Source organism: Pseudoliparis swirei, chromosome 21 (genome assembly GCF_029220125.1).
Source record: "Pseudoliparis swirei isolate HS2019 ecotype Mariana Trench chromosome 21, NWPU_hadal_v1, whole genome shotgun sequence".
NCBI lineage: Eukaryota > Metazoa > Chordata > Actinopteri > Perciformes > Liparidae > Pseudoliparis > Pseudoliparis swirei.
The window spans coordinates 8,389,207-8,412,185 of record NC_079408.1 but is presented as its reverse complement, the minus strand read 5'-3'; the positions used below and the strand labels follow the sequence as shown (position 1 = coordinate 8,412,185).

Here is a 22,979-nt window from a genome sequence, read left to right as displayed (position 1 = left end):
TGTGTGTGTGTGTGTGTGTCACAGCTTGTGGCCGCGTGACTGCTGCTAGTCAGAGAGGAATTCCCCCTCTAAACTTTTACCCGTCTTACCTTTGCCCTAGAAAGGTTCCTGTCGCTTACGTCAACGTGCCGCGCGCCACATCTCGCGATGACACGCGGAACATAAATACAGCTGCGGCTCCTCACAGCCGGTATCAGTTCGGGAACCTTCGAGTCCACCGGTAAGTCTATTCGTGTCTGTTAAGTTTCTTTGTAAACTCCTGGAACAACATCCACCACGGGGACGATCGTATTATACTGTAATAACTACTGGAATACGTAAGTACTACAGCTGTATGTTCTGTGACGTCATCGTGTGGACTTATTGAGAAAACGAGTTTATCTTGTTCATTTGAGCAGAGACGTCACATGTTGCCTCTTCTCTCTCTGCAGGTTTTTTTTATCTTCTTCTCCCAGCAGACATGGCAGCAGCTGCAACTATTGCACATCAGGTGAGTTTGCCACTAAATAAAATGGCTATTTGGCTTATTTTTGCAAATGGAAAGTGTGAAGAGAAAAAGCTGCTTTTGTCCCTTTTTTAAGTTTTACATCTTGCTTTTTAATATAATCCTCATTAGACATTTATTACATTTTTCAAAGTATGTGAAATTGTCCGGTTGTCTTCGTTGTTACTCTAATTACGTGTTGCTTCCTGACAGAATGTGGTGGAGAGGGTGACCCGCCTTCCTCTGGTGAGCTCCACCTACTGCCTGGTGTCCAGCGTGTACTCCAACACCAAGGACAGCCACCCTTACATCCGGACCTTGTGCGAGGTGGCGGAGCAAGGCGTCCGGACCATCACCCACGTGGCCCTCGCCAGTGCGTCCCCCATCATCGACAAGCTGGAGCCTCAGAGTGAGAACCCTTTTGTGTGGATTTGAGAACCTGCTAGAGTCACAACATTCATTCAGACGTCAAGAGAATCAAGTGAAACTGGGGGGTTAATAATGTGCTGAGCAGCTGAGTCACACAGAGGTAGGAACGGGAAGTTCAGGTCCGACTAATCTTGATCCCTCACCCAACGTTTCTGTTTAATCCCAATGGTCCTGATTTAAGCCACAAACACATTTAACTGAAAAAAGGAACATCAGTATCATCGGATCCCATTTACTCATTAACATCTCGGATTTGGTTTTTGCCTTCAGTTTCCATCGCCAACCACCTGGCCTGCAAAGGTCTGGACAAGATTGAGAAAACCTTGCCGATGCTTCAGCAGCCGCCTGAGCAGGTAGGTCCTGGGTTATTGCTCAATGGCACACGCAGCTACATGGGGTCAAAGCCGTTGTAATCAAGCCCAATTGCACAACTTGACATTTGATGCGGGTCTATGTCCTACAGTTTGTCGTGACCTTTGCCCTGTCTTATCTCTTGAACTCAAACGCCGTCACTTAAAAATCTATTCGCTGTGAATTGTCCCCGCCCAGATTATCTCCAGCGCCAAGGAAGTGGTGTCATGCACCGTGTCCGGTGCCAGGGACACGGTCTCCGACACTCTGACCAGCGTGGTGGACAAGACCCGGGCCGTGCTCAGCGGGAGCGTCAGCACAGTGCTGGACAGCAGAGTGGGCCGGCTGGTGAGCAGCGGCGTGGACACGGCGCTCAGTACTTCGGAGAGTCTGGTGGAGCAGTACCTGCCTTTGACGGAGGACGAGCTCGGTGAGAGCACCAACTAGACCTCCATCTTGTGCATCACACAAATCCCACGACCAGCGACTTATCGTCCGTGATTGGTTGTTTAAAAGAGTGCCATTTTGGCTTGAAACCAAACTACAAATAAGGCAGATTTGTGAGATTATTTTTTCCCTCCCCGATAAACTGCATCCAAAGGTCAACTATTAACATGCAGCTGGAGTATAATGTCGTCACGGGTGGATCGGGTTCCCAGGAAAACACGACTGGCGTGATTATGCTCTGAGATTCAACATTTGCGTCAGTGGCTCGTTCTTCCCTCCATCCATGAAGGGAGCTGCTGTTTAGAGGGACATGAGGCGTGAGGAAGTTTAGAGCAAACAACCCTGTAAACTATTTGAGTTTAAATGGATCAGATTAAAAGATTGACTTCATTCGTCATGGATTTAAACCCTGCAGATACTTCCCGTGCAGAACTCTGCAGCAGACAATCACGAGTAAAATCTTCACATCTCAAGTTTAAGGGAAACCAAACTAATCCTAAATCGTGTGTCTTCATTTTTAATGAGTCGTATCCCGTTTCCCTCCCTTGCATCAGAGCTGGAGGTAAAAACTGTGAAAGGCTTCGACAACAAAGAGCCAAACTACTACGTCCGCCTGGGCTCCCTCTCCAGCAAGCTGCGCACGCGGGCCTACAGCAGGGCTGTGGCCAGAGTCAGAGAGGGCAAGCAGCGCAGCGTGAGCTTCATCTCGGAGCTGAACTCCACCGTGGAGCTGGTGGGTCTCACCGGGAATATTACAACTGACACCGTTTTACAAAGACGACTGCGTCGACGAGTCTCGTCGTAAACATGACAAAGTTACACTGCACACACTAACGCCACGCCGCTTAATATGCATTAACATTCTGCCCTAAAGGACATTTATGTTTGTCCTCCTAGATTGAATATGGCAGAAAGAACATCGACGTGGCCAACAAGATGGTAAACGGCAAGCTGACCTCCCTGGTGGCGTGGAGGGCCAATAGTCCACACCAGGAGCCCGGACAGGAGGCACAGGTAGGAAGGGTGCCAACACAAATATGCAACGTGTTGACATACTGAAGATGAAAGCACACGCACGGTTATTCATCTCATTTCATCCCCTCAGGTCATCGACCATCGCACCTTGACCTTGGCACGCTCCCTCACGCAGCAGCTCCAGACCACCTGCCTGGGCCTCGTCGCCAGCCTGCAGGGGCTCCCCAACCACGTCCAGCGGGAGGTGCTCGCCCTCAGCCGCTCCGCCACGCACATCTACTCCGGGTTCCACAAGGCCGCCGCGCTGGGAAACCTGCCAGACAGCGTGCTGACCGGCAGCAAAGTCCAGCTGGGCAGAATCAAGGACTCCCTCGACCACGTCATGGACTACCTGGTCAACAACACGCCGCTCAACTGGCTGGTCGGCCCCTTCTACCCCCGGATGGCCCCGCAGCTGGACCACGCCGCCAGCAGCACGCCGGCGTGGTCCTCCAGCTGCCCCGCCGCCCAGTCGCAGCGAGAGGAGCCCATGGAGGTGGAGATGGAGACGCTTCACTCCCAGCAGCAGGAGGGAGGAACCGATCCCTCCTGGTAGACGCCGCTTTAAGACTTTCTTGCTGAAATGCTCGCCAATCTATAGAAACCTGTAGTCCTGTGTTTTCTACATAACTACTGGAATAAAAGTCAATACAGTTACTAACTTGTGATAAGCGCTCATCTTTTTAAAACGTAGACACATTTTACTCAATGGTATAATTAAAATGAGCTTTATTATAGAATTTTAAAAATCGTAACTTCTATAGATGCATTTAATTAACACATTTCAAATATATTAAAAGGAATGCCTGTTCAGTGGTTCCTTAGTCATCGCTGGCAGCGACCTCTCCTGGACAGGTAGTCCATCAGACTCTGAAAACCCCAAAAAGCAAATGTTACACAATATACTTCATAAAAATAAAGCTTTTTGTCAAATCTCTTATAAAGATTAGTCACATTTAAAGGACTGCGTCTTACCGTAAGCTTCTGAATCTGACACCATGCCACGTCATCCAGCACGTCCAAGTTGATCTCGTCCTTCGTCTCTTCAGAGAAGCAGACCGTCTGGGAAGGACGAGAAGAACACGCCTGTGTGAAATGCAGCTTACGAAGCTCGGGGAATTCCGCAGCTTTAAAATTAAATAACGAAACGGCATTGCTTCCTCAAAAGCTGGTACCAAGTGTGTAGAAACAACACCGGTACCTGTCCCTGAGCTGTGGTAACCGTGATGTGCGAAGCAGAGCCGCCCATGGAGCAGTGCAGATCACCAGCAGAGACGACAGACCTGGGGACAGCACACGAGTCACAAATCCATTTAGTCAAGATACTCGTACAAACTGCAATTCTTTAAAAACATGTCGAGAAGCACGTCACATGGAGCGCTACGACATGCGTCGCTGCCAGGAGGGCAGGAACAGACCTCAGTTTAAAGTTGGCCTTCGCGGCGTGATCGTTGGTTTTGGTCAAGCAGCTCGGAGTTCTTTTTGCAGCGACCGAGGAGACACTGGAGAAAATAATCTTATATTCCATTCTCATTTACAAGATGCAAATACCGCTCCTTAACCTCCAATATTAACCTGAGATTTCCAGCGCTGTTACTACCGACTAACGCCATGGTCCTTTTCATTCCTTTTCCTCCCTAGAATATAGAGGAAAGAGGCAAGCAAACCATTGGAAACCATCAATTCGATTATAAAGCCGTCACTCAAAAGTTAAAACCAGTTCATCTCCCTGATGCGTGCGAACATTATACGCCATCATACCTTGGAGGTCTTGGCTGAGGACTTCTGGACTGGGCTGGACTGACCCGGATACGAATCAGTTGATTTTACTTATAAATAATTTTAAAAAACAGAAGAAACAAGATGCCAAAAGTTGAATTACAAGGAACGATTTTAAACTCTGCTTTTCAGTCAAGATACAGCGTTACTACGACTGGGTTTGAAGAAAGGAGTCGTACCTCTTTTACTGTGCGCCCTGCGGAGGGGCTGCTGCATCTCAAGAGACTCGTTCTGCAACAGGTGATAATCATGACGGTTATACGCAGAGGCACATTAATAAATACCATTAAATAGCCTCCAGGTGGCAGCAGGCGCGACTTAACTGTCTCAACTCACCCTCATGGCAATGGACACCTCACTGGGTGAGTTTTCCTCCTCTAATAGAGCAGTCAGAGTGACGAAATAAACGCGACAGGAAGGACCGCGGACGAGAAGTTATCTTGTGTACGATTCTGATGAATAAATATAACCGATTTGAAAGCTCACCGCTCATTAAATCCCCTATGCGCGTTTTTTGAAGAGAAGGAGGCATCTTCATCAGCTCCACCTTGAAGACCTTGTCCACGGTGGCCAACATGTTCTCCATTCTGGCTTCGTGCTCGTTCATGCGCTCCTGTGCTGCGAGGACAACAACAACAAAAACATTTAAAAAAAAGGTTCGCCATGTTTAAGACAGTAACAATGTGTCTGCGGTCACTAAGAAACCTTCTTTCTCAAACTGCTGAATGAAGAGAGCCAGTCGGCTCTGTCGCATGTCCCGGCTCTGCTGCTCTTTGCTGTGGGCATTCCCCGCGTGTCTCGTCCGCCTCGTCATCATCTTGCTGTCCTCGCGAAGTGCAGCGCGCGTGTGGGAACTCCGGTGGCCGGTTCCTAATTATACACACCTGGCGATGCCAGGTGCGTCTAATTAAGATACGCATGCGCTTCGTACTGAGGGTTAAAGCGCTACGTGTGCTGCGTGGCGGAAGGATATGATAGTTGTCTATGGGGGGAAAGGGGCCCTTTGTTTGATCCCTGAATATATTCCTAATTAACAAGCATTTTGACATCAAGCATTAGTTATAGTTCATGTGAAAATGTCATTTGGGAAAATAAATGACCACTTCCCAGATAGCTAATTGTTTTTGTACCCACTGAGAGGATGGGGCACTGTTTTTTTAATACACCATGATGAATTTTTGGCTAAAATATTGCAGCTTGACATTGCAACCTCACAATTTTTTTCTTTTTTTTCTTTCTTTATTAAGGATCCCCATTAGTCTACACCGTAGTGGAGACTATTCTTCCTGGGGTCCAGGCAAAAAACATTACAATACAATACAAATACATAAAATGCAGTACAGCATGATAAATATTCACAAAAACACAGACTTAGAAAACAACATTTACATTAAAAGTAAAATAATAACACCTAAATACCTAAAATAATAACCTAATCTACTATAATTTCCTTTCCGATTATTGCTGCCTTAAGTTTCCTTTTGAAATCACATTTATTTCTTGTTAGTCACATATGAGGGGAGCACATTCCAGTATGCAATGGCTCTGTACATTACTGATTTCTTTAGTGCATTAGTTCTTGGTAGAGGAAAAGTAAAGTGACCATTTAGTGCATGTCTAGTATTATAAGCATGTCTCTCATTTGCAGGTGATAGCTGTAAAGACAGACTGACAGGTTTCTGTGAGGAATACACATTATTTAAAAACAGAATAAGGCTACATGCCAGTCTTTCATCCACCCTCATCCATGACAGCCTGGCATGCATATCATCCACACTACTCCTCGCAGAGCAGTGAAGTGCTAGTCTTGCCGCTCTGTTCTGAGCAAGTTGAAGCTTACCGAGATCTTGCTTTGATGCACTAGACCAGATAACAGGACAGTAGTCCAGATTTGACAGAACTAGAGATTGTATAACTAGTCTAATTGTCGTATTAGTTAGCAGATGAGCACTTCTTCGAATGGCATAGATACTATTAATCATTCTTACCACTGTGTTATTAATATGAGTGGACCATGATAGCGTTTCGTCAATGGTGACACCCAACAGTTTTACTTCTTTAACCTGTTCTATAGTAGCCCCCTTTAAAGAGAGGATTAATTTATTATGTCCTGAGAGCATATTTCGATCCTATTATCATGTATTTAGTTTTTAAGACATTCAACTTTATCTTATTTTCCATGATCCATTCAGAAACCAGCTTTAACTCTAGTTGAAGCACCTCATTAACATGTTCAATGCTCTCTGACGATATACATAGTCGTGTCATCCGCATAAATCCCCATTGCTGCATTTTTTAATACATATGGCATGTCATTTACTAAAATAGAATAGAGTAGCGGGCCAAGGCAGCTTCCCTGAGGAACTCCACACTGAAGTGTCTCAATATTTGAAAGGGAGCCATTGAACATAACACATTGTTGCCTGTTCAATAAATAGCCCTTCAATAAATCAATAGCGGAATCTTTGAATCCATACGCCGATAGTTTCATGAGTAGTAACTCATGATCTATTATGTCAAAGGCTGCACTAAAATCCAAGAGCACCACCCCAATAACTGACTTCTTGTCAATCTGTTTGAACCACTCGTCAGTAAGACATGTTAGTGCAGTGCTTGTAGAGTAACCTGCTTTGTATGCATGCTGTATATCTGAGTTAATGTTGTTTTCTGCAAGATATTGCTGGATCTGCTTAAATATAATTCCCTCCAAAAGTTTACTCAAGACAGGTAAAATGCTGATAGGCCTACTGTTTGGACCTGTAAGTGGCTCCCTATTGTTTTTTGACAGAGGAGTAACCTTTGCAATTTTCCACAAATCAGGATAAGCACATTCCTTAAAACATAAATTAAAAATATGGTTTACAGGCTTAGCAATTGATTTAGCTGATAACTGAAGCAGTCTGCCGTCAATATTATCAAAGCCAATTAGCCTCTTAAACGCAACAACAGACACCACGAAACGAGGGCACAAGTAGGCATCTGGGGAGGATATGGAGGGAGTAAGTGAGCATCGACTTGGGACCTTGAGGCGGATCAGAAAATCCAGAACAGGTGAAATAACATGAATCACTGGTGCTTCTCACACGAGACCTTGAATAATACAAATCCTTATTGGAATAGAGGCAACAAAGAAAAAATGACAGTTGTTTTTCAATCAATTCATAAACTCGTTTATTGCAGCGCACATAAGTGTCGACATTCAATTCCTTTCCACAGGACGGTAAAAGGTCACTTAATCTTTTGTTACAGAACAGTCTCTTCTGTACATCCTCTGCCATATGGAGGTCAGATTTACAAAATCAGTACACGATGGGATCCCTTAAGACGGATTAAAAGGCGAAAGGAAGGTTTTTTTAATCATAAAAATGTTACACTGTCTGCAATCCAAATGTCAATGATACAAAAATAAATAAGTGAGAATTTTTATTTTGGAGCAGAAACTACTGTGTTACTTTATTTTTTTCTTCTTTTTCCATGTGGTCTCATCTCATCCTCACCCTGGGTTAAGGTCCGGTTTTTATTGATGCAGCACAAATTTAATATTTCACAATAGCATCGCTTCTGTACAAAGTCTACACTAGGACCATCTACAACCACTCACCAGCAGTTCATCGGAGCGCTCGTCTCTCCTTGATGCGGTTTACGCATTCAGTGGAATGTCGTGTTGGAAGATTGTTCCTTTCTTAAGTGTCAGGTGAACTGAGGAAGCCTAAAGCTCTAACTGCTACCACTAACATGCAAAGCTCCCGTGTGTAAACCATAACAGCAATCATGTCTGCAAGTAGTATACCCAATTAAAATTTTTTTTTATAAACTGGCTCATTCTATGCTGGATTAAGGAGTAGCTCCGGTACTTGCGAGTTACAGTTCTAATTCAACATTACAAGAAGGCGTATTAGCTAAACAAGTAAAGCATATTATTGATAAAAGATGCAAATATTAAAAACACGAGTTGGATTGAACGCTCGGTCACCGAGCCGTCCGTCCCTCAAAGAGAACACGCGTCTTTGTTTTGAAGTGTGGTCATCGGTAGTGACCCATCAACGCGCTCCTTTAATAATCTCTTTCTCCAATGGGCTGATTTTAATCGGTTGCTGCAGAGATCAATAATACTTCGTTAAGACCTGTTTTGATTGCAAGGCATCTGGAATGTTGCAGAATCGGTTTTAGTGATCGATAATTAGTGATTGTCCTCAGTCCTCTCCGGTTTACGCGCGTGCTCCCGATACATATTTACACAGACAGAGAGATCTGAACCTGTACATTTTCAACAAGACAAACTTGAACATTCATTAAGACTCGGATCACACAAACAGTCAAGGCATCGAGGCGAACCCTGTTTTCATACCCCCCCCCCCCTTCCCCCCCCGAAGTAAACATTATGTACAAAAAGTTATTTTCAGAAAGTGCACAAGCGAACAGTCAGGGGACGTACACGGTCTCAAGCAACGTAGACTGATCTAATGGGGACACAGTCGGGACCAGTTTAGGCAATGTGGGCAAAAGGCTACAGGACAGGGAACTTACCACAAACACACACACACATACACACACAAACACACATGCACACACACACAACAGGGGCAGTCGCTATATTCTGGACAGTGATTTATCATTCTATACACCAGCTGTAAAGAAGCACACCTCAACTAGTCCCAAAAGATTCACTGCAGCTCTCCAAGCCATTTACAGAAACAGTCCCTCCTGTAAAGTAGCTGCTTGGAAAAAGCCTCTGAAAAGCATCATAGGTTTGTAAAAAAAAAAAAAAAAAAGAAGAAGCAGACTATGGGCGTCTTCCAAGTCAAGGGGAAGAAGAAGTACCTCGTTTGGCCGATTTGAGGCGTTTAAATACAAAATAATTTTGCGCTTCAACTCCGGCCCGCCACTGGTTCTGTCCCGTCTGCTGTCGCGCTCGACCCGGCCAGATGTTCCCTCTTTGCCGCGGTTGTGCGTGTGGTCAGATGATGGGGGTCCCGAAGCATTTAAGGCACCACTGGACGTTGGGGCTGGGCGGTTCATCGATGCGGTGCAAGGACTTGAGCTGCTCGGCGCTCAGTTCCTCGTAAGCCAAGCGGTACTCCCTGTCGAAGGCCTCTGCGGGTGGGGGGGGGGAATTCACAGAGTCAGAAAAGACTGTCGCTGATTCCGATTTAAATTGATCTCGTTATTTTTTTAAGGATAGTTGGTAGAGTTTTGCACAGAATAAAAAAAGCTGATGCGACTCTTCAGAAGTCGGTGTGATGTCACCGATTTAACTCACCCACGTCGATGTTTTCCTTCCCCAGCGCCACCAGGGAGAGGAACAATATTTCTCTATAGATACTCCTGAGAGAAATACGGGACACAGAAATGACACATGAGGTGTTTTCATGAACATTAACCAGATGAAACTAAATCTTGAACCGCCAGAAAGAAGTCGGATTTGGACACATTTCTAAGGGGGAGGACAAAGACGGACCTTTGCCTTTTGACTCCCTCTGGCCGCTGTTTGATCTCTCGGATCAACAGGTTGATTGGCCCGTAGATGTCGTTGGTCTGGATGTTGCGAACAATCGTGTTGAGGAGGGTACGAATCTCCTGGTGGTCTGTGGGAGCCAGCATCCCCTTCTTCTCCACTGGAAAACAACACATGCACCATCAGAAATAATGACACTCTATCCTTTCCATGAAGGGAGCCTTTAGTCTCCTGGTAGAATAACTACATTAAGCAATTTTCTTGTCAAGATTTCAGCTATAATAGCATGCCCCATGTGAAGCATTCATATTTAGCTCTATTTGCGACTGATCCACCCGAAAACCTCTGTCTTTGTCTCCACCTAGTGGTGTAGGTGTTTTCTACAAATAAATAAAAACAGCAAATGTGATGCTTAATCACATAACGAATCTTCACATAGTGGCATTTAAAGTGTAACATGTTGGACGTCAAACTCTACAACAATGACGACTACAAGAGGGTGAAGACTCGGACCGGGTGTGTGTCTGAGTGGACACTCACACAAGGTCCTCCAGGACAGGTAGAGGGGCTCTCCATGTTCCTGGTGTAGATTGATGTTGTCCCACAGGAGCTGGACGAAGACCTGCTTATTGTCCTGGGACAGTGACGTCAGGGGAAGCTGCAAAGATGTAAAAAAACAAAACAAAAAACGTTAGTAACATTACGGCTAAAGAGACCACAAAGTAAACGTGTCAACAGTCTGGATGAGTTTGACGACGAAGAGTAAACGACGAACAATGTTTAGATGACCCGTTAGGTCTCTGACCTGTACGCCATTGTTGCAGTGTTCAGAGGTTAGGATGAGGCCAGGTAGGTGAGTGGGAAGGTCCAGGCGACGGAAATACCAAACCAGGTTCCAGAAGATGATGGGGTGCTGGCTGAGGAACTTGTGGGTGTAGATCACCTGGTTGGACATGGCAGAGTAGCTCAGCAGCGGCGTGGCAAACGTTAAACCAGACCACGGGATCATGCGCGCTTGTGTGTGTGTGTGTGTGTGAAAACTTTTACCTGATCGCCCTCGTTCTCCAACAGGGTCTCCAGCTCCTTGCGCAGCACCAGGGGGCTGAGGTACGGGACTGACACAGGCTTGGGGTTCGGCCTTTTGGTCCCCATGCCGTCCTGAGAAACAAACACACACTAATCATTTGCACTGCACACACACACACACACACACGCACGCACACGCACGTGACAGTAAGGAAGGACTGACCGACACCGCTTGCAGGCTGCAGGGCAGGCTGGTGGTGGAGACGCCGTGTCCGGGTCTCGGGGAGTAGTCCAGGCTCTGCAGCGGGCCGCCGACACTGTTGCTGCGCGTCAGCGACGTCCCGCTGCAGCTACGCTGCTGCCGCGCTGCCTGGTGCTCCAGGAGACCTAAGGGGTCCGATTGCGCCGGCTCTGGAATCAGACTAGAAACACAACAGGCATCATCATCATCATCATCCTCGCCATGGCTTTCCACATCCAGTGTCCGACTGATTCCGTTTGGCTTCTACCTCGTATGTGCAACAGGCAGGTTGTCTGGAGTCTCCCGAGGTTCCTCCTCGGGGAAAGTGATAAGTTCTGTTGTCTTGATGTCGGCTGAGCTGCTGGCTATGGGCTGGGTACTGGTGCTGTGGATACTGTCTCCTGAGGCACTGGGATTGATGTAAAACCTGAGAGGGGGCAGTTTGTATTGTACTCATTTCATACCTCATCTTAATACCACGTTGTAATGACAGGCACACGGGAGAAGTGGCAGCCGATTCTTACCCGGTCATCGTCCGCAAGTCGTGAAACTCGACGTGCAATAAGGGAAGGAAGGCTGTGCCACAGAAGGGACAGTCGCTATTCAGGTTGGAGTCATCGGCTGTCCAGCCGGCCATTATCTCCTCGTCGTACACCAGGGCTTCACAAGAGCGGCACTGGGAGCAGCTGGACATCAGCACCTGTCAGCGAGGACACATGTCCAACCAGTTCATTGATGTTGGTGTAGAAAGCGCAGCAGGACAGAACAGTGCAGTTTACTGACCTCCAATGCACAGTTCTGGTAAATGCTCGAGGAGGAAGCGTGATGTAAAGAGCCTTGCTCGGAGTCTGGACCCCTGCCTGCTCGGCCAGGAGTTGGGTCTGTGAACAGAGACAAAAAAACGTTTTAAAAAACATCCACGCGCCTGATCCCGTGGCCAGCGAACCTCACCGGGCCCCTTTTCTTCCTCCCCCCTCATGTACCCGAGCTACAGAACGAGCGCTCACGTGTCGGGTGGGTCCCTCGGCCCGTGTCACTGCTGCCACTGCTGCTGCCCAGGCTGGTGCAGCTCTGGTTGAGACCGTTGGCCACCAGCCCCGGGATGGCTCCTCTCTCTGGGCTCTCATCTGCAGCCAGCGTGTGCTCATCCAGATGGGCTGGGAAGCCGCCGCCGCCACCCTGAGCTTGGTCTTCCTGCAGAGTACAGTTGGAATGGATGAAGAGGATTGCTCGAAAAAACCATCAGCAAGTGTAGAATTATGGGAGAAAAGAAAAATGACACTCACCTCGTCATCTGAGTATGAGTAGGCAGAAGCAACCGCTCCCCACACTTTGCTGGCCACATTTGCCGCCTGTTTCATGCTCGATTTAAACACGTCTATCTTCGGTCCCGACAGGAGGTGGTCCATCTTGATGGCTGAGAAGGAGTTGATGACGGAGCCCAATGACCCTCCCTGGGAGGACTTGACCAGCGCCGTCAGCGAGGACGATCGAGGGCCCGGGCTCCCCGTCGCGCTGCTGGGGGTCTTCGTCTTCGTCGCGAAAGTCTTGGAGCGAGTGACGGCGGTGGGGCTGCGTTTGGGCGTGTCGCCCGGGGAGCCGGTCGGAGTTTTGACGGGAGGCACAGGGAGGCTCGCCCTGCGCTCCAGAGACTGCGTGGGCTGTGGGGGGTCGGCGCAGTCTCCCGGGGCCTGCTGGAGCTCCATGCTGGAGGACTTGACGCTCGGGGGGCTCCTCAGGCTCATGTACATTTCGATCTCCTCGGCCAGGTTGCGGGACACCACAGCAGGCACGGAGCGCGGCGGCTCTAGGCTGCCGACGGAGGCCGACTCGTCGCTCTCGGTCACCAGGAGGGAAAGTGGGTCGGCGCCCGCTTCCACGTCCGCCCTCTCCAGAGTCGGCACTCGCAGCCCAGGGTTGTCCTCGCTCGTTTCAGTGTGCTTCCTCTCTCGTTCCCCCATTTTTAACTCGGCCCCGTCTACCTCTTCATCCTCTCCCTTTCCTTCTTCTGCCGCCGCTCCGTCTTCCTCTGGCAGCTTCCCTAATGCCAGGCCCGGATCGTCTTCAGGCTCTTCCTCCAGGTCTTTAAAAAGTGCTTTGGACACACTATTAGGGGGTGGAGTTAGGCCTGGACAGAGCGCTGCAGCCAGGATCCGGGCATCGGCACCCATCTGACTGGCCATGTGGTCCACGCCTTTCTCGAGGAGCATCCCGTCTCGGGTTTCGGCGCTGAAGCTGCAGCTGCGCTCGGCAAAGGACTTCTGCCGCTGCTGTTGAGGCTGGTTGGCTGCGTCCCCTGGCGGCAGCGAGGCGTCGTCTTCAGGGAGAGACACGTTATCGGTCTTGCTGAGTCTCCTGAACAGCTTCCCTGAACCTGCAGAGTGAGCACAGATAAACCGAGGGTTGTGCTTTTCAATGTGGGAATGCGATGACAGAAAATAATTCAAATTGAAAACCAAACTGTCAGGAGTGACAAAAAATAGCCATCCGCGTTTCTGACTGAAATCTAAAACCATTAAAAGAGCAATTTCTTCATGAGACCTCTTTCTCCTCACCCGTTTCCCTGCCGCTATCAAGGCTCCCCGACAGTTTCACAATGCTGGGGACAGGCGAGGGAACATCAACAGGACTGGGGGGCTCTGCTACCGCGACGGCACTGTCCACCGAGACAGCAACGTCCCCTCCTGGTGTGAAGCGCGCATCGTCAAGAGAACAATGCACAAGGAGGAAATGGGGTTTCTGTTGCGCACACACACATGTAAATGCTGTAGCACTGGAATGAAAGGAGCTTTTCTTACCGGTATGCTGGGCTCTGGGATCGTTTCTTCCCTCCGTGGAAAGGGCAGCAGAATGCTCCATCAGCTCCTGGTGTAACTCGTCCTTGGAGCCGTAGCCTTGGTCAGACTGACGCCCTGTGGACCACAGTATCAGCAAAAGTTGTTTTGGAGCTTCACATTTTAAAAGCCAAATCCAACCTCCCGAGAGGTTATTGGATCAGTACCTGTGCCGCAGTGGTTGTCTGCCGTGTCTTCCATGCCGCGGCTGTGGGCGAATCGGTTGCGTTCTTCACCGTTGACTTCACTTGAGCTGTCAGCACTTCCGTGACTCAAGCGGTCAGCGTCAGCGACCGCTGACCCACCGGTCGACGGTGCTGAAGACAAAAACGGGTGAGAAACAAGGAAACCGGATGAGAGGGAAAGAAAAGCAGAGTCTCCAATGATCCAGCCCCATCATAACATATATTCCATCCCCAACCTGTGGTGGGTTCCTTCTTGGAAGGTGTTCGGTCTGGAACGTGCTTGAACTGGGACACTCCACGAACCACATTACGGAGCTTGGTCCACATAAAGAGGCCACTGCGGTTTGCGCTCGGCCACGGGCTCTCCAAGACGGTCTGCGGGGGGGGGGGGGGGGAGCAGACGGATGAGGATGTGCATAAGTAGACGGAAAGTCTTTAAGGTGATTTGGGCTACAAGAGAGAGGCATTTGAGCAAAGTAACGGGCTGCATGTGACCTTGTTGTAGAATCCATATGTGATGACGTTTGGATGCACTCCGGCTCTCTTCATCTCCACCAGGACTCGTACGGCCATGACGGGAAGACCCCACACGCAACAGAGATGCATCACCACTCTGTAACACACCTGATAACCGCAGAGAGGAAATCATGAGCAAAAAGAAGCTACAAATAATACAGAAAGCGTTTAGACATGAAAACGTGACCAATTAGAGTGAAATCGGTCTGTACCTCATCCAGCACCTCCACCTCAGTGGTCCTCATCTTCAGGAGGACGTTGTACGCCTGCTGCATGGCCCGGCTTTTAGACTTGGAGTGTCGCACAGCCGTTGGCAGGCAGATGAACCACAGGCTGTAGCAGTGACTGAACAGGCAGCGGGCCCACGGCGGAGGGTCGGCGTGGAAATGCTTCGCCATCTTGTACGCGAGCTTGATCTCCTGTTGGACAAGGTGGACATTCGTGGTTTGAGAGGGACGAAGAGCGAGATACGTTTACCAAAAGCTCTGCCGAGCTGTGCCCGTGTGAGCATGTGCACACCTGCTTCGTCCTCTTAGCCGGTAGGAGACTGGCTCCTGTCGGTCTGCTGCTGAGCACCGGGCGGAACTCCCGAGGACGGTCGAACAGCTCCATGTGCAGCCGGGGGAAACTGTTATAGCTTGAGGATGAGGGGAAAAAAGAACACGAGATTCAGATTTTGGCATCAATCTTTCTGCATCCAATAAAGCGTCCCGACACGAAGGGTATGAGACGTACGTGTATCTGGAGGCAGGTTCCGTCCCATCGCTGACTGGAGGCTCAGGGGGCATGACGAAAACGGTGTGTTCGCTCTTCTGGGACTCGTCCAGCTCCAACAGTCGCGTGTCCTCAGACGACTCTCCTTCAACCTGCGGCGAGGATTGCAGCGCGAGACAATCCATTACACGTGAAACACGGCGATTTGATTGTAGGTTAGGATTCAAGAGCAGAAGAAAAGGAGGAAATGTCCATCGCCCTTGGTGAGAACATTTATCATCGGGGAGGTTATTTGAATTACCTTTTAATGTTATACACAAACATAACAATAACAAGGTGTGAGGAAATCTGATGACAGTGTAAGCACAGCATTACCTTGGTGCCCTTGTCGGTGATTTTATCAGAGGGAAAAAGCTGCAAGGAGGGAAAAGAGCAAAGGGACCAGAATGAATCGGAGGAAATTTTGGCTTCCTTCCATTCCCAGTGGACGAATGTTGTTTTGGCAATAAAAAAGGCACGTTCGTGGAAGGAAACCTCCGGAGGAAGAGGAAAAAAACAAAACCAGTGTACATATGGGAGACCAGCATGACGCGGGTCTGGTAATCACCTTCTCGACACAGTCGTCAAAAAAGGCCAGGCCGGTGTCCTTGTCACTGGCGAAGGTGCACTCCTCGATGAAGCGGATGAAGATCTGGGTCTTGGTGAGCTGGGAGTAGAACTTCTGGTGGGCTCGGTCTCTGCTTTTGAGAAGCCCTGCAGAAAGGGAACGACAGATTGTGGTATCACTTCTTAAAGTTCAACGGATGTCTACGTTTTAAAAATAAAATTCACCTTTCACCGGTCGTTCTCGTCTTCACTTTAACATGTATTTTTATCCCTCTTCAAAATAACCAAAGTGTTATTAACATGTGCTGTGCATGTGCCCTTTCCTTCACTCCGTCTGCAGCCAAAATCAATCTCTGAGAGAAGGGAGACCCAATTTCCCAGCAACAGACATTATTGAAGTCTTATTACAGCCAATGAGATAGCTCGATTGATTTGTAAAAACTCTCCTCGAAAATAGAAATGCCAATAACAATCAACAGCAGGTGAAGCTTTCGAAATGAAGGCCTGTAAATGATGGAGAGGTCACAAAGCCGGGAAGCTATCAACACATCCCGGGTCTATAGTTTTGGGCTGCGCAATAACAAAACCATTAGCTACATATTGATTTCTATGGTTTTACACATCATCCACACCTTCATGGCTTACCTTGCAGGTCGTAGAGGGAGTCTGCGGCTGTGGCCTTTACCGAGGGCTCCTGGGTGATGGGTTTGAGGTAGTTGCGGTAGCCTCTCAGGATGGTGGCCATGAAGCGAAGGAAGACCTCCTGGATTTCCATCTCCAGAGAAGTCTTCTTCTTGTGCCAAGTGAAGTCCGCCTCTATGGGGGTCATGTCCACTGCAGAATTTTCCTGTTCCATTTGAGGTCCTGAAACTAAAAACACAGCAAATGATCAGGTCAATATCAACAATCGAACTAAAGTATGTGTTTTTTGAGGAGCTTGGCATCACAGTACGTTGAACAAATTAAAATAATAATTAAACCAAGAATGGAGGACTATGGAGGACTCAATCTGGTAAAAGGCGATTATATGAAATAGATAACTAAATGCATTGTTAATTACATGATTAAAATAATGGGAAAAACCCCATTATTTTCAGTTGGTATTTGCTTTTTCAAAGCTACAAATCAATTGATAAAATACATTGAATCCTTTAATTTATATTCCACCATCTCATTCTATTGTCTGAATAGATTCTATCTTTTGGTCTTGGCGCACATTGAGTTATTTATCCATCAACTATTTTTCTCACACACTGACTGAAGGTTACAAGAACAAGTATAATGCTTAATATCAAATCTCTAAAATATAAAAACTGACTTCTACAAATAGCTTCACTTATCCAACGTCACCTGATGATGCTCCTATGTTTTATTCTTTCATCTTGTAAGTTATTACCCTTTACCTAACTTAAAAATGTAATAACGGTACTTGTTGTCCCCCATTCAAATAGAAAGAGCAGCTGAGCTGCCGTTTGTACCGGTGGCCAGCTGCTGGTGCAAGTTGCTCAGTGCGTTAATGAGACTCTTGCCGGGCTTCTTTGGCAGGTTCTTCCAGTTGCCGTGTCTCTTTTCGTCAGAACTGTAACACACAACGCCACAAAGGCAGTGAGCTGGAAGTAACAGGGGAACTGCACAACAATACGTTGCACTGTGCTCTTGGTTTCACAAATATGTGGCTGCAGTATTTGAGATAGCGCCACTTTACGAGGGCTGTAAATGTACAGCAAAAGAAAAGCAGGCAGCGACATCGGGTTTAGGATCAAAGCACGGCATACAGATAGATCGTGTTGGTGTCCAGATCCACGCAGACGACATCTGGCGGGGGGTCGTAAAGGTCGAAGTAGCGGGAGTCCACGCCCACTATAAACGGACAGGGAGCGTTCAGGACGCCTGCTAGCGAAAGTGGGCACAGGGGGATGTAGGGACACTGCCACTGAAAGGGGAAGATCATCTGAGGGGAGATGAGAGGGGGAAGCACATTTAGTACAACCAGAATGACAATAATTAAGACTTTTACATGATACCCTCTGGGGGCAGAAGCATCGTGACACTTCAAATGCATTTGGGGGACTTTGAGGATTCGGACATCCTGTGTTTTTAAAGAGACGTGGTTGGCAAGGTTCAGAGTGAAAGGTATGACAGTGTGACCGTCACGGCAGAAAGGGCATCGGAATACCATTCAAACGTTCTCAAAATAAGTCATTATCATCCCTGATTTACTTTGATGACCAAACACTTTCAAAGTAGTAGATACAATGATTTTTTAAAATAAATAACTGCAAATCCGCTGTATCGAATCGATTGCGCAACCATGTTCTGAGTGTCACAGATGAAATAGAGGCGCTACTGTGACGACGTGTAATCGTCTGAATAATCAACAATCACTTTTATTCACGACGCTGGGCGAATCGGCATTTCTGATTAAATGTCGGAGGAAATGACATCATGCCCGTAAAACTGATCATGTTGCCATTTAACATCTATAAAAAGGTGTTTGTCAAAAACACGTTCCTTCTTTTGTCCTCCACAGTATTCTGCCAGACTGCTCCGAACCGACATCAGACAGTAAAGCCAGTCGTGGTAATGATGGTCTTCACACTTCCACCATGCATGTTATTGTGCTTTCTGGAATGCCGACGGTGTTTCTGGTTAACCCACAATTAATTCCGTTATGTAGGCAGATGATTTGGTTATACTTCATAGCTGCTTAATTAATCCCAATGAGAGTAACGTAATGATAACCATACATAAAAGGGGTTATAAAGTTGTATTTCCTTGAGTATAGTAGACTATTTTAGTTGACTTAATGCACAAGATACAATGTATTAAACTTGTAAACACATCTGTACGTACAGTACATTTCTAATGTGATGAGTAAAGTGAAGGTCTGGCTGTTCAAAAAGGAGGAAAAAGGCTCATAATAATGGACTTAATGTGACTTATTTCAATTGCTGTTTTGATATCTCCATCTTAACCAGATCAAAAAGCAGGCGGATGCTTGCGAAAACCAAAATCGGGCTCATTCGTACCCCTGGACATGTGTGGGTGTGGCTCATATACTCACAGCCACCACGGCCTCGGCCACTCCGGTGAGCACGGCGGGCCGGAGCGAGTGCAGCAGGATCTTGCTCTCCAGCAGGACGAAGTGCAGCAGCGTGGCGCAGTTCTCCGAGCCCAGGTTCATCAGCAAAGTGCCGTAGTCCGCCCCGCTGACGGGGAGGGAGAGCACAGAGCGGCCGAGTGAGCGCAGAGCGGAGGAACAGAAGGCACCGGGAGAGGAGACGCGAGGGATGAAGGGAGCGTGACACGGGGGGCTCCGAGTGTGTAAGTGGAGACGGGTATTAGATGAGTGGGGAGAAAACAAGGCACGGCTAAACACTCTAAACAATGGCAGATTATGAAGATGCCAAAGGGGGGAAAAAAAGGTTGAGTGCTTTCTTAAACTTTCAAAAGTTTTAATTGTTAGTATTCTTTTATTACCTTGTACTTTACTTAAAATATAATGCAATCCAACACACCTTCAAGTCATACTTGCTTTGTAATGCTCATAGTCCAAGTCCTCTGTTGTGACTGATTTCACAAGGCATTTCTAAGGATGTCCTGTAGTTTATAATGTTGTTAAGATTCATTTGGCCATTAAATTTCATTTGATGAGTGATGCCAGGAGGCTACTTGTGTTTACATATGCTGTCATCTTGCTTGGGACTTTTCTTTCCATTTCCGCTTCAAATGGAAACAAACTTGTCAAAGTATAAAGAATAAATTGAAAGTGTCACCCAAAGGACTTCAGCAAAGTAGCTGAACACATTATTTATTGTGAAAGGAAAGTGTTAATTAGCATTGTACCTGAGCGGCAAGGGTGTACACACAGGCTGGGAGAGGATGAAGTTGTCATGTGCCGAGAGCTGAGAGGAAACAATAAGTAATGTTCATGTGAGAAATTATTTAAACTAAAATTGTACACATGGTAAAGTATATATTTGACTGACAAGATTATCGTATTTATAAAAAAAAAAGTGTAAAGAGATCGAAAATAACACGTCACCTGGACTAATATTCTTGGCCTTTGAGGGGAAGGAAACGACACATTGTGCATGAAGTGCGAGATGTGCCTGTTGAGAGAAATAAAAAAGTCAAATCATCCTCAAAACATATGCAGCAACCACATTCACACCGTCAAGAGCTTTGGGATGTGTATATTGCATCAACGTTCCCCAAACAAACGAAGTAAAGGCCAATAGTTGCAGGCAGATTGTTACTTTTCGATAGGCAGCGGTTGAGGGCCGGAGACGGAGAGCTTGTAGAGGAAGATCAGGAACTTCCGGAAGGACTCAAAGAAGGGCCAGCGGGACAGCAGGCAGATGCATTTATTGCTTTTCACGGGCCGGTTGGGGATCACCTTCTTCTCCACGGCGGTGAGCAGACCCAGCTGGATCTTCTGCTTCTCGCTCAACTGATCCACCGGATGCGGCTCGTAGAACTGGACCGCTGCTCCGTACACCTGGAACCAGGCGGCACAGACAAATCCCTCAAGTGACGGCGGAGCATTTTGGCTGCCTCAGCAAGATCAAACTATTTTTATAAAAGGCTTTTCAGTTGACGCCTTTGTTACTTTTTTCAGTAATTACAGCTTGCCCTCGCTTGCTGCCTCTCACCTTTTCACCAGAGGAGCTGGTCAAGACAAACGTGGAGAAGACAGGCAGAGGATCGCGTGTGTTTGGATCCCAACACTCGATCTTGGCGCCCATCGGCAAACAAAACAAAGGGACTGATTCTGACAGAGGAAAAGACTCGTAGTCCTCTTCTGGGTATCGGAAGATGAGACCTGGAGAATGATGGGGAAAGCAAATGATTAGGGTTTTGTTTCCTGTGCCGGGGTTTACCAAAAGAGGCTCTAAGAAAAAGAGAGATGTGTTTTTTTTCTGGTTGGATGTAGAGTGTAAATATGTGATACTCTGGTTTCTTTTTTAGGGAATAACTGTTCTGCGTCAGTGTAAATTGTTGTTTGGTTACAAACTAATTCTTATGTGAATGCATACACAAACAGGAGCGCAGACACACAAACACTGGGCGGGGCAGGAAGTGCCGCTGTCTGAGATTAGTACACAGGAAAAAGGCCGGACGAAAAGATAAAGCCAGCATGTGTGTCTGCAATGGGCGTGTGCGTGCACGCACCCATCGGAACACTGATTACACACGTTAACACAGCGAGCCGTTCCAAAGGCCGAGCTGTTAAGGAAGCATTCAGTCAGGGAAAATGTCACATGACAATTTAGAAATGTCGGCCGCAATAAGCGATAAATATCACAGATACGCCGAAGCTTCCGGTCGCTGAAGCTTTGAGACAAAGACATAATGAAGGCTGATAGACTTCTTTTATTCTGGAAAAACATCTTTAACACCAATTGTTATCATATAGTTAGTTTAATTCCTCAAGTAAAAAAAGAGGAATAGATTAGACTTTAAAAAATAATGTAAGAATGAGGGAGTTTTCAGTCAGAACTTTCATTGCTTATCTATTCTCTAAAGCAGGGGTTCCCAAACTTTTTAGGCCACGCACCCCCTTCTACATCCCGACCGGGTTCACGCACCCCCGAGTTGTTGAGGGGGGGGGGGGGGGTGCGAGTGTCAGTGACTTTTTCTTTGCTCCGAGAAGAGTTTTTCTTTGCTCTGTCCCGATGCGCGCAGACCGGCGTCGGAGATCTGCTGACGTATTGAGCACCCCTGCATTCAAACATTAAATAGCCGAGTTTTTTTCAGCGTGAGAAATACGATGTGTGGCGGGAGTGCGTGAGTTAAGACCGAAATGCGTGAGTCTCACACTCAATGCGTGACACTTGAGAGCCCTGAGAATGTTTAATATTAATTATTACACCATTAGACCACCATTACACTTTGGGAATCCCTGCTCTAAAGGGTGAATAACTATAAAATAAAAAGCTAACTGCAGACAACTGTGAACTTACCACATGGTAAACCGTCAGAGGCTTTTACTCACCGGCTTTGTAACTGATGGAATTGGACGTAGACACCGATTTCTTGTAACACAGGAACACATTGGAGCCCCACTGAAAGTCACAAACAAGCGTCACAAAGCTGTTCTCTAATGACCGGCGGTGCGCAGCTGCTCTCATGCCTCAGAATCTTTTTTTTAAAAGCGGACTCACCATGCCACAGTTGAGGTTCTTCTCCACTTTGCAGAAGGTATGTGGCGGTATCTCCCCTTTACTGGTGACGATGACGCAGATGTCCGTCACCGCGAGGGAGTTCTGAGGCTGGACGGGCGGCGCCCGGCGCATCGTGATGAAGATGCGCTGCGAGGTGGCCGAGCTGTTGTTGACGTTGGCGCAGCGGCCGTACGGCGTGGCCTGGATGATCTCGCAGCCCTGGATCAGACGCTCCTTACCCTCGTACAGCACACTGACGAACAGTAAGGAGAAAGACAAAAAGACATTGTTGTGGTTTTTTTAATAAGATCAAGAATAAAGATGAGAACGCGTAAAAAAATAAAAATAAAAAAAAGGGGACAGCAGAGAAAAGACAGAGACGTAGCCCGGGAGTAAGTCGGTAAAGATGTTTTTACGCCGGTGCAAAAGTGATACTAAATGGTGTGAAGATGAAAAGTGCCACAGCTGCCACTGCAATGGCTCTATGCCCACACATATTACAAAGCATCAGAGGCAGTCGGCTCTGGACCCAGTTCTTGCTTTTCTGTCAGGCATCGCTTACAATTTCTTAAACGACCCTTTCAACTGCATAGAAATAAGGACATTCATTTCCGAATTACCACTGCAAGAAAGAAGAAAAACATATCGTAATTTCAGTGTGTTGCATAAGAGGCAACGCAACATAAATGATGGTTTTCTGCTGGTGTGCTTTTTCCCCAAAGTCTCGCAGA

The 22,979-nt window shown here is 47.3% G+C and overlaps 3 protein-coding genes across 3 annotated transcripts in view; 1 reads left to right on the top strand and 2 right to left on the bottom strand.

Moving 5' to 3' along the window:
• The first annotated feature begins 226 nt into the window (after positions 1-226).
• Positions 227-3,382, top strand: plin2 (perilipin 2). Its single transcript, XM_056443033.1, has 8 exons — positions 227-317; positions 432-490; positions 698-893; positions 1,184-1,266; positions 1,463-1,694; positions 2,266-2,444; positions 2,609-2,725; positions 2,817-3,382. The coding sequence occupies exons 2-8, from the start codon at positions 461-463 to the stop codon at positions 3,279-3,281; spliced, it is 1,302 nt and encodes a 433-aa protein (XP_056299008.1). The 5' UTR covers positions 227-317; positions 432-460; the 3' UTR covers positions 3,282-3,382.
• Positions 3,383-3,470: 88 nt separating this feature from the next.
• cdca9 (cell division cycle associated 9) lies at positions 3,471-5,411 on the bottom strand. Its single transcript, XM_056443034.1, has 10 exons — positions 5,210-5,411; positions 4,991-5,122; positions 4,841-4,881; positions 4,684-4,735; positions 4,487-4,554; positions 4,301-4,362; positions 4,144-4,227; positions 3,927-4,008; positions 3,701-3,787; positions 3,471-3,595 (listed from the first exon to the last, which is right to left on the bottom strand). The coding sequence occupies exons 1-10, from the start codon at positions 5,319-5,321 to the stop codon at positions 3,551-3,553; spliced, it is 765 nt and encodes a 254-aa protein (XP_056299009.1). The 5' UTR covers positions 5,322-5,411; the 3' UTR covers positions 3,471-3,550.
• A 2,236-nt stretch (positions 5,412-7,647) lies between these two features.
• The window catches only part of dennd4c (DENN/MADD domain containing 4C), a 28,524-nt gene continuing 13,192 nt past the window's right edge, over positions 7,648-22,979 (bottom strand). Inside the window, exons 3-34 of the mRNA XM_056442504.1 lie at positions 22,249-22,501; positions 22,080-22,149; positions 20,737-20,906; positions 20,341-20,582; positions 20,127-20,193; positions 19,928-19,986; positions 19,146-19,290; positions 17,857-18,032; positions 17,560-17,660; positions 16,727-16,951; positions 16,083-16,228; positions 15,851-15,889; positions 15,497-15,627; positions 15,281-15,398; positions 14,974-15,180; positions 14,741-14,869; positions 14,482-14,620; positions 14,228-14,377; positions 14,025-14,138; positions 13,782-13,910; positions 12,513-13,600; positions 12,234-12,420; positions 12,010-12,107; positions 11,751-11,926; positions 11,495-11,653; positions 11,209-11,407; positions 11,007-11,117; positions 10,765-10,902; positions 10,500-10,617; positions 9,963-10,119; positions 9,765-9,829; positions 7,648-9,598 (exon numbers count right to left, since the gene is read on the bottom strand). Coding sequence (XP_056298479.1) covers positions 9,462-9,598; positions 9,765-9,829; positions 9,963-10,119; positions 10,500-10,617; positions 10,765-10,902; positions 11,007-11,117; positions 11,209-11,407; positions 11,495-11,653; positions 11,751-11,926; positions 12,010-12,107; positions 12,234-12,420; positions 12,513-13,600; positions 13,782-13,910; positions 14,025-14,138; positions 14,228-14,377; positions 14,482-14,620; positions 14,741-14,869; positions 14,974-15,180; positions 15,281-15,398; positions 15,497-15,627; positions 15,851-15,889; positions 16,083-16,228; positions 16,727-16,951; positions 17,560-17,660; positions 17,857-18,032; positions 19,146-19,290; positions 19,928-19,986; positions 20,127-20,193; positions 20,341-20,582; positions 20,737-20,906; positions 22,080-22,149; positions 22,249-22,501 — 5,443 coding nt within the window. The 3' untranslated portion in view covers positions 7,648-9,461. The remainder of the gene's footprint in view (positions 9,599-9,764; positions 9,830-9,962; positions 10,120-10,499; positions 10,618-10,764; positions 10,903-11,006; positions 11,118-11,208; positions 11,408-11,494; positions 11,654-11,750; positions 11,927-12,009; positions 12,108-12,233; positions 12,421-12,512; positions 13,601-13,781; positions 13,911-14,024; positions 14,139-14,227; positions 14,378-14,481; positions 14,621-14,740; positions 14,870-14,973; positions 15,181-15,280; positions 15,399-15,496; positions 15,628-15,850; positions 15,890-16,082; positions 16,229-16,726; positions 16,952-17,559; positions 17,661-17,856; positions 18,033-19,145; positions 19,291-19,927; positions 19,987-20,126; positions 20,194-20,340; positions 20,583-20,736; positions 20,907-22,079; positions 22,150-22,248; positions 22,502-22,979) is intronic.

What these genes read in the sequence shown, in the direction of transcription:
- plin2 (XM_056443033.1), top strand. Translation starts at nt 461, where the DNA reads ATGGCAGCAGCTGCAACTATTGCACATCAG. An exon ending in CTGCAACTATTGCACATCAG is followed by an intron (nt 491 to 697) that starts GTGAGTTTGCCA and finishes GCTTCCTGACAG; the next exon opens with AATGTGGTGGAGAGGGTGAC. An exon ending in TGAACTCCACCGTGGAGCTG is followed by an intron (nt 2,445 to 2,608) that starts GTGGGTCTCACC and finishes TTGTCCTCCTAG; the next exon opens with ATTGAATATGGCAGAAAGAA.
- cdca9 (XM_056443034.1), bottom strand. Translation starts at nt 5,321, where the DNA reads ATGATGACGAGGCGGACGAGACACGCGGGGAATGCCCACAGCAAAGAG. An exon ending in TCAGCAGTTTGAGAAAGAAG is followed by an intron (nt 5,123 to 5,209) that starts GTTTCTTAGTGA and finishes TTGTCCTCGCAG; the next exon opens with CACAGGAGCGCATGAACGAG. An exon ending in GTCAGATTCAGAAGCTTACG is followed by an intron (nt 3,596 to 3,700) that starts GTAAGACGCAGT and finishes TGGGGTTTTCAG; the next exon opens with AGTCTGATGGACTACCTGTC.